Source organism: Bison bison, unplaced genomic scaffold (assembly GCF_000754665.1).
Source record: "Bison bison bison isolate TAMUID 2011002044 unplaced genomic scaffold, Bison_UMD1.0 scf7180017864461, whole genome shotgun sequence".
Classification (NCBI taxonomy): Eukaryota; Metazoa; Chordata; class Mammalia; order Artiodactyla; family Bovidae; genus Bison; species Bison bison.
The window spans coordinates 10,428,093-10,441,014 of NW_011495023.1; the positions used below are offsets into that span (position 1 = coordinate 10,428,093).

General features: G+C 42.8%; 1 protein-coding gene across 1 annotated transcript in view; it reads right to left on the minus strand.

Moving 5' to 3' along the window:
* PHYH (phytanoyl-CoA 2-hydroxylase) overlaps positions 1–4,500 on the minus strand; it is a 20,926-nt gene extending 16,426 nt beyond the window's left edge. Inside the window, exons 1-2 of the mRNA XM_010859935.1 lie at positions 4,357–4,500; positions 371–429 (exon numbers count right to left, since the gene is read on the minus strand). Of these exons, the coding sequence (XP_010858237.1) occupies positions 371–429; positions 4,357–4,431 (134 nt within the window). The 5' untranslated portion in view covers positions 4,432–4,500. The remainder of the gene's footprint in view (positions 1–370; positions 430–4,356) is intronic.
* Between the last annotated feature and the right edge of the window lie 8,422 nt (positions 4,501–12,922).

Here is a 12,922-nt window from a genome sequence, read left to right on the forward strand (position 1 = left end):
TGAGAATATTCCACAGAGATCAGTGTCTTCCACTTCAAAGGTGACTTTAAGATAAACCAAAGATGCTAGCTGAGATATCAGAGTGACCAAAAAAAAACCTGGCTAATTTAAACGAGATATACCATGCCTGAATTTTATAAAATAAACTTATGCACTTTGTGATGTTTTCCCTTCTTTCTAAATTTTAAAATACACATAGAAAGTGTCTTCAAAAATTTCCATAATTGTTCTAATGAGAACAAGTCCTGGATTCAGAGGATTTGTATAATGAATTCTTATCAGTCAATATGTATTTTATATCTGAGTTATCACTGGGGAAAAAAAGTTTATATACATTGTATGGCTAAGAATTAAAATTATATCTACTTACTGGAATTGTTGAGGATGGAAACTGGCAAGAGAACCAACCCCCGAAGTGTGGTGAGCTATCTAGGATGTGATTTAAGGCAAATCAAGTGAAGTCCAGGCATCACCCTTCTAGAATCAACCCACCCTGGATTGGTTTTCACAAGGGAAGACCAGCCCTACACAGTCATCAGGCACACTGACTACACACCAACACTCGGATGCACTATTGCTTAGATCGTCTCATTTCACAATAGCCTAAGGAGGTGCCTGGAAGCTAAGAGCTTTATTATGCCAACTGCACAGAGCAGAAACCCTTGGCTGGGGTCAGGGTTCAGTAACTGGTCCAAGGTCACCCAGCAGAAAACAGCTGAGCTGAGACTTGACCAACATTGTATTCATACTTTCCATATATTTTATTCCCCCTGGATATTCCTTCCACCAAACTACTGAGTGAATAAAAATGGAAATTTTTTATTCTATTCTATTCTATAAATAAGGAGAATCATGTTCTATTCAAAAGAAGTTTTTCTCTTAGTGGGAGTTCATCCAAAATATTAGAAACAGGCTGGTCATTAAAAAAAAAAAAAAAGAACATCTTTATAAAAAATTTTTGCCAACTCTGACTCAAGAATAAGCACCTGTCAGTTTAGTGGAGTGCCCCTCTGTAAAGCACTGTTTCTCAGAAGAAGTGGGTATGACGGGTGTCAGATTCACCCAGAGAACTTTTTCAAACCCCTACTAGAGTTCAAGCTTCAAGATGCTACCCTCAGTTAAAAAAATCACTCTGGCTTGGGATTGACACATCCACACTGCTATATTTAAAATGGATAACCAACAAAGTCCTACTGTATAGCACAGGGAACTCTACTCAATGTTATGTGGCAGCCTGGATGGGGGGGAATTTGTGGGAGAACGGATACATGTATATGTATTGCTGAGTCCCTCTGCTGGTCTACCTGAGACTATCAAAATTGTTAATCCACAGATTCCAATATAAAATAAAAAGTTTTTAAAATCACTCTGAGAGAACTGAGTTGCATCTTTCGGTTGTATTGAGGCTGGAAAATACTTGGAGAATGAATGGGGTAAAGAAACACTGCTGCTGCTGCTGCTGCTGCTGCTAAGTCGCTTCAGTCATGTTGGACTCTGTGCGACCCCATAGACAGCAGCCCACCAGGCTCCCCCGTCCCTGGGATTCTCCAGGCAAGAACACTGGAGTGGGTTGTCATTTCCTTCTCCAAGACATGGAAGTGAAAAGTGAAAGTGAAGTCGCTCAGTCGTGTTTGACTCTTTGCAACCCCATGGGCTTCAGCCCACCAGGCTCCTCCATCTGTGGGATTTTCCAGGCAAGAGTACTGGAGTGGGGTGCCATTGCTAGTTGCTTTCAATTTAAGATCTGCAGCATACAGCCTTTCACAGGCCTCTGAATTACCTGCGGTTTCTCAAAAGAAAAAAAAAGTTCATAAAATAAACAATGACTCCAAGAAAAATATAATCCACATAGTACAGTATCATTTTTAAATATCTTAAAACGTCTAAAAGTTCCTTCTAGTTTTCTATCCAGTCATCACCAGATGATTGACTTAGGATCTCATTTGTTTTGGTCATTTTTTTCATTGTTTCTTTAGCTGAAAGAGCTATGTTCTGAATGACACTTCACATAAACATGTTATCCTTTTTGAATGATGTCTGTATCTAAGTTGGGACAATATAATAGTCAAGAAGATGGGAATTCCCTGGCAGTCCAGTGGTTAGGACCCGGGCCTTTCACTGCCCAGCGCCTGGGTTAAGGCCCCGGTCAGGAAACTAAGATCCCACAAGTCTCCAAAGTGGAAAAAGGTGGAGAGGGGGGCCAAGAGTCAGAATTACTAGCTACTGTCTGTTTTCCCCCGAGGGAGAGAGTTAACATCTTTGTCAGATGTTCTCAACAAAATGAAGCTGCCAGGACAGTCCAGACATTAGCCTTCCAATCCTTTTCTCCTCTCTCCCACTCCTGCATTATGGTTTTTATTTTTGTTATTGTTGTTCTTGGAGAATTTTCTTAGTATGTGAAAATGTTTACAAAGCTAATAATCATTTACTATGTTTACTATACAAAGCTAGTAAACCTGGAAAAAAATGGATGCAAAAATCTGTACAGTACAGCATGGTCCTGAATATGTTATTATGCAATTATGTAAATATATAGAAAACAAACAGACCAAAGTGTTTACAAATAATAATCTGTGAGAAATGGAATTATGGGTTATATAGATTTTCTTCTTTGTGTTTATCTGCATTTAAACACTGCACTGTTACTTCAAAATTTATTCCTTATTTCTTAAAGGAATAATTAAGGTTGGGAGGAAATTGTCACATAATTTCTAGTAGTTTCTTTAAGCCTAAACCACACTTATATTCACTGAAAATTTAGTGAATTTAGGCAGAGACGCTCACCACTTCTGGCTATGTAAATTGAAATGAATTAAAATGAAAACTTCAGTTCCTTAACTGCACTGTCACATTTCAAGTGCTCATAGCCACATGTGGCTGCCACATTGAACCCTACCGGCAAAGAACATTTTTCCACCATCACAAGGAGCTTGTATTCGACAGTGCTGTTCTAGGAAATAGAGATGAAAAAAAAAAAAAACAAGCTCTGACCTCAACACTATTATAACTAAGTCCAGTGAGATCAGATATTAAATTTTAGGGAATTTTCTGTCGGTCCAGTGGTTAGGACTCTGTGCTTCCACTGCAACAGGCAGAGATGGGTTCAATCCCTGCTGGGGGAAATAAAAGCCTCCGTGCTGTTAGCTTGCCCTCCCTCCTCCCACCCTGGCAAAAAAAAAAAAAAGAACACAATTAAAATTTAAAAATAATAACAGACTGGACCCGGAAACCTTAATCTACTTCCAGTTATATCCAGGCCCAATATACTGGCACTTCTCACAACTGAACTATTAATAGTATCACACTAAGTGAAAACAGGTTGCTAGTCACACTCCCAGGCATTTGATACCACAGGTCTAAGAGGAGCCTGAGTACCTGCATTTCTAACAAGTACCTAGGTAGTCCTGCTGCTGCTGCTCTGGGGACCACGCTTTGACAACCACTGGTTCCATTAAATGACCTTGCTCAGGGAAGTTAATTTCTCCTAACCTCAAATGCTTTCTCACCTGTAAAGTGAGATTACATAGTCACTTGGGTTCCCTTTACCAGTTTGTGGAGGAGATTTTAAATTTATAACGATTCGAATACGTCAAGGCTTGGAACACAGTTGGGAGAGCAACAATGGAAGTAAAAGAAACAGTATAATCGTTTTAGGAGAAATTTCAGAACTAAATATAGCAGAGCAGAGTCTAATCAGGTCACTTGGCGGGGCGGGGAAACCCAGCCCGTGCTGTGCGCCCTGAATGAGATCACTGAACACGCAAAAACAATTCTGCAAAGCAAGTTGATTTCTGAGGCCCACAGTGACATCTCTCTGGATCCAACACCGGTGGCGCACAGATTGACTTGGATTCATTTCAGGCCTGATCAGGAGCGGACACAGGTCACCCAGCCCTTCTCCAGGAAACAGTGTAAGCTTCACCTGGCTCGCCTGGAGAAGGAAGAGCTGGGGGGCAGCTCCACCTCGAGAGGACCCCTCGGCTCCTCCAGGTGGCTCTACGCCCCGGGTTCCGTCTCTGTCTCTGGGCAGCCGGACGATCAGATGCAGTCAAGTACACAAAGTGCAGGGCAGCAGAGAGAAGCCCTGCTTGGACTTCGCACCCTCCCTTCCCAAAGCCGGGAACAGAGGGCCAGGAAGATTACAGCGACGCCACTTCAGGAGCTGGAGCCAGCAGCCGCAGCCCCACCGGGCGGAAAAGTCCCCTCTTGGGCCTTGGGGACCCGTAGCGCCCGAAAGAGATGTGATCATAACGGGGACAGAGGCTGCGGAGCCAGGAAGAGCCAGCGGGGAGGTTATGCAATGCGCCCTGAAAGCCGCCACCCTTCACGCTCAAACCTCGCGAACCCAAAGGATACAATGGTCCCGGCCGAGCGGCAACCGAGGTGTCGCAGCAAGACAGTCAAGCGCGCGGAAGCTCGGTTTCGGTCCATGGCCGGAGGGCAGTACCTGGCGCCGGGCCTCCGGGTACTTAACTCAGTTGGGGGGGCCCCGCCTTCTCTTCGAGGGAGGGGCGTGGAGCGGACGTGGCTCGGCGAGGAGGCGGGGCTAGGGTAGCACCGCCTCCCGAGTTGGCCAGGGAGCTGCGCGCAGATTCGCCCCCTGGGCCTCCGGCGAGGGTGTTTCCTGCTAGAGCTTATTGCTTTTGAAGTGAAGTGAAGTCGCTCGGTCGTGACTCTTTGCGACCCTATGGACTGTAGCCTACCAGGCTTCTCCGTCCATGGGATTTTCCAGGCAAGAGTACTGGAGTGGGTTGCCATTTCCTTCTCCAGAGGAACTTCCCCACCCCAGGGATCGAACCCAGGTCTCTTGCATTGCAGGCAGACGCTTTACCGTCTGAGCCACCAGGGAAGTCTATAAAATGAAAGTCGCGTAGTCGTGTCCAACTCTGCAACCTCATGGACTATATAGTCCATGGAATTCTCCAGGCCAGAATACTGGAGTGGGTAGCCATTCTTTTCTCCAGGGGATCGTCCCAACCCAGGGCTCAAACCCGGGTGTCCCGCATTGTAGACAGATGCTTTACCGTCTGAGCCACCAGGGAAGTCTATAAAATGAAAGTCGCGTAGTCGTGTCCAACTCTGCAACCTCATGGACTATATAGTCCATGGAATTCTCCAGGCCAGAATACTGGAGTGGGTAGCCATTCTTTTCTCCAGGGGATCGTCCCAACCCAGGGCTCAAACCCAGGTCTCCCACACTGCAGGCGGATTCTTTACCAGCTGAGCCATCAGGGAAGCCCTTATTGCTTTTACGAGAGTCCAAAGACCGGCTCTGTCACACCGAGCGGGAGACTAATCCCCAGGGCCAAATCTCCCCAGAGTAATAGAACTAGAACAGAACTCACATTCTTAACTGCATCGTTCCACTTACTTTATTCTACAGGACTGATCCTTCCAAACTCTGAATGCAGAGTTCCAAAGAATAGCAAGGAGAGATAAGAAAGCCTTCACAGTGAGCAATACAAAGAAATAGAGGAAAACAATAGAATGGGAAAGATTAGAGATCTCTTCAAGAAAATTCAAGATACCAAGGGAAAGATGGGCACAATAAAGGACAGAACTGGTATGGACCTAACAGAAGCAGAAGATGTTCAGAAGAGGTGGCAAGAGTACACAGAAGAACTATACAAAAAAGATCTTCACAACCCAGATACTCGCAATGATGTGATCACTCACCTAGAGCCAGACATCCTGGAATGCGAAGTCAAGTGGGTCTTAGGAAGCATTACTACAAACAAAGCTAGTGGAGGTGATGGAATTCCTGTTGAGATATTTCAAATCCTAAAAGATGATGCTGTGAAAGTGCTGCACTCAATATGCCAGCAAATTTGGGAAACTCAGCAGTGGCCACAGGACTGGAAAAGGTCAGTTTTCATTCCAGTCCTAAAGAAAGGCAATGCCAAAAGATGTTCAAACTACTGCACAATTACACTCATCTCACATGCTAGCAAAGTCATGCTCAAAATTCCCAAGCCAGGCGTCAACAGTACGTGAACCATGAACCTCCAGATGTTCAAGCTGGATTTAGAAAAGGCAGAGAAACCAGAGATTAAATTGCCAACATCCGTTGGATTATCAAAAAACCAAGAGACTTCCAGAAAAACATCAGCTTCTGCTTTATTGAGTATGCCAAAGCCTTTGACTGTGTGGATCACAACAAACTGTGGAAAATTCTTCAAGAGATGGGAATACCAGTACACCTTATCTGCCTTCTGAGAAATCTGTATGCAGGTCAAGGAGAAACAGTTAGAACTGGACATGGAACAACAGACTGGTTCTAAATTGGGAAAGGAGTACATCAAGGCTATATATTGTCACCCTGTTTATTTAACTTCTATGCAGAGTACATCATGCGAAATGCTGGGCTGGATGAAGCACAAGCTGGAATCAAGATTGCCAGAATATCAATAATCTCATATATGCAAATGACACCACCCTTATGGCAGAAAGCAAAGAAGAACTAAAGAGCCTCTTGATGAAAGTGAAATAGGAGAGAGAAAAAGTTGGCTTAAAGCTCAACATTCAGAAAACTAAGATCATGGCATCAGGTCCCATCACTTCATGGCAAATAGATGGAGAAACAATGGAAACGGTGGGAGACTTTATTTTTGGGGGCTCCAGCAGATGGTGACTATAGCCATGAAATTAAAAGACGCTTGCTCCTTGGAAGAAAAGCTATGACCAACCTAGACAGCATATTAAAACACAGAGACATTACTTTGCTGACAAAGGTCCATCTAGTCAAAGCTTTGGTTTTTCCAGTAGTCATGCATGAATGTAAGAGTTGGACCGTGAAGAAACCTGAGCCCCAAAGAATTGATGCTTTTGAACTGTGGTTTTGGAGAAGACTCTTGAGAGTCCATTCGACTGCAAGGAGATCAAACCAGTCAATCCTAAAGGAAATCAACCCTGAATACTCATTGGAAGGACTGATGCTGAAGCTGAAACTGCAATACTTTGGCCACCTGATGTGAAGAGCTGACTCACTGGAAAAGACCCTGATGCTGGGCAAGATTGAAGACAGGAAGATAAGGGGATGACAGAGGATGAGATGGTTGGATGGCATCACTGACTCAATGGACATGAGTTTGAGTAAGCTCTGGGAATTGGTGATGGACAAGGAAGCCTGTCATGCTGCAGTCCATGGGGTCGCAAAGTGTCGGACATGACTTAGCAACTCAACTGAACTGATCCTTCCACTCATTTGCTGAAGGAATGAAAATTCACATGTTCAGCACTGAAAGTAACATGTGGTTTCCAAAAGTGCCCATTAATTTAGCAGGAATCCAGTCTGAAATATTAGAAACTGTTTGGTTATTTTTGTTTAAAGTTGTTTAGGAAATGTGATTCTATGAAATGTCTAAGCCATGGTATAAGGTGTAATTTTAAATTTGCTTAAGAACCAGATTTTTTTTTCCAATTCATTGAGCTTGGGGAAGAGTATGGGTGATGGTGTTGACCCTTTAAATTCTACATACAAGTAGTATCAAGTAGCATATGTCCTTCTGTGACAAGCTTATTTCACTTAGCCATAATGCTCTCAAGATTTATTCCATGTTGTTCCGTATGCCAGAGTTACTTCTTTACTAAGGCTGAGTAACTTTCCATGTTTATACATACTCCATCTTCTCTACCTATTCGTCCACTGATGGACCCAAGTTGTTTCTGTATCTTGGCTATTGTAATACTGCTGCAGTGAACATGGGGGTGTAGGTATTGCTTCAAGATCCTGGATTTCAAGTCATTTAGATAAATACCTAGAACTGGGATTGCTGAATCATATGGTAGTTCTATTTTAATTTTTTGAGGTACCATTATATAGTGGTTACCATAGTGGCTGTAAGAACTAGAAATTCTTCCCATAAGATCTCTTTCCCATCCCATATCTACATATAGCTGACTTACCATTTCACTGGGTTTTTTTCCTCTCAGTTTTTGTTTCTTTATCTTAAAGAGTTACTATCAGAATGTCTCACATTGTAAACCTGTTTTCAGTTTTGAATGATGCCTTTATGTAATGTGGTGAAACTGCCATAGTCAAGGAGAGAAGCAGGACTCAGTTACTAGCTGCTGCCTGTTTTCTCAGAGGCAGAAAGAAGAAAGGGCTGCCCTTGGGCTTCCACGTGTGTTCTTTATTCTTTTCCCATGATTCCTCCCTACCAAGACTCCTAGATTCCTTTACTTACCAGAAGGACCATGGGCCTATCCTTATCAGCTCTTAATCTGAGTCCCCTCAAACTTCTCATCACACAGCTGGAGCCTGATCCTGTATTTGTCAACTGGATCATCAAGCATTTTCAAGAGGTGCACTTACGTTTATCATAGTTTGAAATGAAGTGTCTGGCTTTTGATAGGTACCGAAGAGAATCTGCATCTCTGACACTTTCTGAGAAAAAGCCCCGCTGGATTGTGCATGGGTGCTCAGTTGCTCAGTTGCGTCCGACTCTTTGAGACCCCATGGACTGTAGCCCGTCAGGTTCCTCTGTCCATGGGGACATTCTCCAGGCAGGAATGCTGGAGTGGGTTGCTATGCCCGCCTCCAGGGGCTCTTCCCTGAGGCAATGGGAATGGTCAAATGGGTGTCTCATACTTCCCTCGCCTGGTGAAATGTGGGGACTGCAGGCAGGAGGGAGAAATAAATAGGTCAATTCTGTTTGTATCTACTCAACATTTTTCATTTTTTGGTTTTTTATTGAAGTATAGCTGTATTGTGTTAGTTTCAGGTGTACAGCAAAGTGAATCAATTATACATGAACATTTATGTGTATATAGTCTTTTTAAGATTCTTTTCCTTATAGGTAATTACAAGATACTGAGTATTTCAATAATTCTCTGTGCTATACAATACTTGTTTCTGCCTATTTTATATATAGTAGTGTGTATCTGTTAATCCCATGCTCCTAATTTATCCTCCTTCCCCCTTTAGTAACCATAAGTTTGTTTTCTGTATCATCAAGTCCTTCTGTTTTGAAGTTCACTTGTATCATCTTTTAGATTCCATATGTAAGTGATATCATACATTTGTCTTTGTCTGACTTGTGAAAACCAAGTGGATTTCTCTAGAACCATCCATGTTGCTGCAAATGGAAATATTTCCTTCTTTCTTGTGGCTAAGTAGCAGTCCCTTGAATATATATAAGCTTATCCCCATGAACAGAGGAGCATGGTGGGCTACAGTCCATTGAGTCGCAAAGAGTCAGACATGACTGAGCGACTAAGCACACACAGACATTCTGGCAGGGCTTTTTCTCAGAACGTTTCAGAGAGATGCAGATTCCCTTTTCTGTACCTATCAAGTGTAGTGTCTACCAATGGATGAATGGGTAGAGAAGATGGAGTATGTATATACAATGGAAAGTTATTCAGGCTTAATAAAGAAGAAAACCCAGCCATAGGGGACAACATGGAATAAATTTGGAGAGTATTATGCTAAGTGAAATAAGCTAGTCACAGAAGGATATATGCTACTTGATACTACTCGTATGTAGAATTTAAAGGGTCAACACCATCACCTATGTTCTTTCCCAAACTCACTGAATTGAAAAAAAAGAATCTAGTTCTTCAGCAAATTTAAAATTATACCTACACTGTGGCTTAGACATTTCTTAGAATCATTTAAACTCTAGTTCCCCCAGTAATCTCCTCGAGCATCATGACATTAAGTTCCCTCTGTAAACTGGTGATCCCCACACGTCCATCTCTGGCCTAGGCTCTCCAATAAATTCCAGACCCTATGTATCCTACTTCACATCATTGCTAGGATTTCTAACAGACGCCTCAGGACAGAATTTCTGATCTTCCCTCACAAAAGCCGCCCCTCCAAAAGATATGTCCATGTCCTAACACCTGAAAGGATAAATGTGACCTCATTTGGAAGAAGGGCCTTTGCAGTTGTCGATTGAAAAAAAAAAAAGCACAACCTTAAAGTGGAGAATTCAGTTTTATTCGGCGAAGTTGTTGAGGACTTGAGCCTGGGAAGGCAGCTCTAAGATAGCTCTGAGAAACTGTTCTGAAGCGGTAGAGGAGAAGCTGGGATATATAGTTTTGGGGACAACAGACAAAACAAAACCCCCAGGTAGTGGCATATCAAAAAGATTACCATTTATTAAGGAAAAATGAGACATCTCTAGTTACTGAATTTAGCCCTTTTGTTTAGGAAGACGCAAGAGTCTGGGCCCATTGAAATCACTCCCTTGATATGCACCTTAACTATCTAGGGCCAGCATCCTGTTTTCTCCTAAACCCTGAATCCCTTCAGCCTGCACGGTCAGGGGCGGCTACTGGCTAGGTGGCCACAACACCCTTTGGTTACTGCTATGGCAGGTGACATTCTTTGTCCACACAGATATGATCATGTTAAGGACCTAGAGATGAGCTCATCCTGGATGAGCCATAAACCCAAGGAAAACCCTCTCCAGGTAACTTTGACATATCATCACCCCCACTCTCAGCCTGATGAGAACCACTGATCTTTGGCATTTTGTGGTGAAGGTAGTAGGGTAGGGAGGAAGGAAACAAGAAAAAAATTATCACACACTACTTATTCACATTCCTTTAGCTCTGGATTACATTTTCTGCCTCTATCCCATGAAGAGCATGGTCTTCTCTTATGGAAATAATTTAAGGAAAACAGGATAAAGATATTTCTAAGGACACAACTATGCCCTTCATGAACAGTGAAGTGAAGTGAAATGAAGTCACTCAGTCGTGTCCGACTCTTTGCGACTCCATGGACTGTAGCCTACCACGCTCCTCCATCCATGGGATTTTCCAGGCAAGAGTACTGGAGTGGATTGCCATTTCCTTCTCCAGAGGACCGTCCCGACCCAGGGATTGAACCTGGGTCTCCTGCATTGTAGGCAGACGCTTTACCATCTGAGCTTAGTCTAATAGTATTCATGAACAGTATGAAAAGGCAAAAAGATAGGACCCTGAAAGATGAACTCCCTGGGTTGGTAGGTGCCCAATATGCTACCAGAGATCAGTGGAGAAATAACTTGAGAAAGAATGAAGGGATGGAGCCAAAGCAAAAACAACACCCAGTTGTGGATGTGACTGGTGATAGAAGCAAGGTCCAATGCCGTAAAGAGCACAGGAACCTGGAATGTTAGGTCCATGAATCAAGGCAAACTAGAAGTGGTCAAACAGGAGATGGCAAGAGTGAACGTCGATATTCTAGGAATCAGCGAACTAAAATGGACTGGAACGGGTGAATTTAACTCAGATGACCATTATATCTACCACTGTGGGCAAGAATCCATTAGAAGAAATGGAGTAGCCATCATAGTCAACAAGAGTCTGAAATACAGTACTTGGATGCAATCTCAAAAACGACGGAATTGTCTCTGTTTGTTTCCAAGGCAAACCATTCAATATCGTGATAATCCAAGTCTATGCCCCGACTAGTAATGCTGAAGAAGCTGAACTGTTCTATAAAGACCTACAAGACCTTCTAGAATTAACATCCAAAAAAGATGTCCTTTTCATTATAGGAGACTGGAATGCAAAAGTAGGAAGTCAAGAAATACCTGGAGTAACAGGCAAATTTGGCCTTGGAGTACAGAATGAAGCAGGGCAAAGGCTAATAGAGTTTTGCCAAGAGAATGCACTGGTCATAGCAAACACCCTCTTCCCACAACACAAGAGAAGACTCTACACGTGGACATCACCAGATGGCCAACACTGAAATCAGGTTGATTATATTCTTTGCAGCCAAAGATGGAGAAGCTCTATACAGTCAGCAAAAACAAGACCAGGAGTGAACTGTGGCTCAGATCATGAATACCTTATTGCCAAATTCAGACTTAAATTGAAGAAAGTGGAGAAAACCACTAGACCATTCAGGTATGACCTAAATCAAATCACTTATGATTATACAGTGGAAGTGAGAAATAGATTTAAAGGACTAGATCTGATAGACAGAGAGCCTGACGAACTATGGACGGAGGTTCGTGACATTGTATAGGAGACAGGGATCAAGACCATCGCCAAGAAAAAGAAATGCAAAAAAGCAAAATGGCTGTCTGGGGAGGCCTTACAAATAGCTGTGAAAAGAGAAGCGAAAAGCAAAGGAGAAAAGGAAAGATATACCCATTTGAATGCAGAGTTCCAAAGAATAGCAAGGAGAGAAAAGAAAGCCTTCCTCAGCGATCAACTCAAAGAAATAGAGAGAAACAATAGAATGGGAAAGACTAGAGATCTCTTCAAGAAAATTAGAGATACCAAGGGAACATTTCATGCAAAGATGGGCTCGATAAAGGACAGAAATGGTATGGACCTAACAGAAGCAGAAGATATTAAGAGGTGGCAAGAATACACAGAACTGTACAAAAAAGATCTTCACGACCCAGATAATCACGATGGCATGATCACTGACCTAGAGCCAGACATCCTGGAATGTGAAGTCAAGTGGGTCTTAGGAAGCATCACTAGGAATAAAGCTAGTGGAGGTGATGGAATCCCAGTTGAGCTATTCCAAATCCTGAAAGATGATGCTGTGAAAGTGCTGCACTCAATATGTCAGCAAATTTGGAAAACTCAGCAGTGGCCACAGGACTGGAAAAGGTCAATTTTCATTCCAATCCCAAAGAAAGGCAATGCCAAAGAATGCTCAAACTACCGCACAATTGCACTCATCTCACATGCTAGTAAAGTAATGCTCAAAATTCTCCAAGCCAGGCTTCAGCAATACATGAACTGTGAACTTTCAGATGTTCAAGCTGGTTTTAGAAAAGGCAGAGGAACCAGAGATCAAATTGCCAACATTTGCTGGATCATTGAAAAAGCAAGAGAGTTCCAGAAAAACATCTATTTCTGCTTTATCGACTATGCCAAAGCCTTTGACTGTGTGGATCACAATAAACTGTGGAAAATTCTCAAAGAGATGGGAATACCAGACCACCTGACCTGCCTCTTGAGAAAC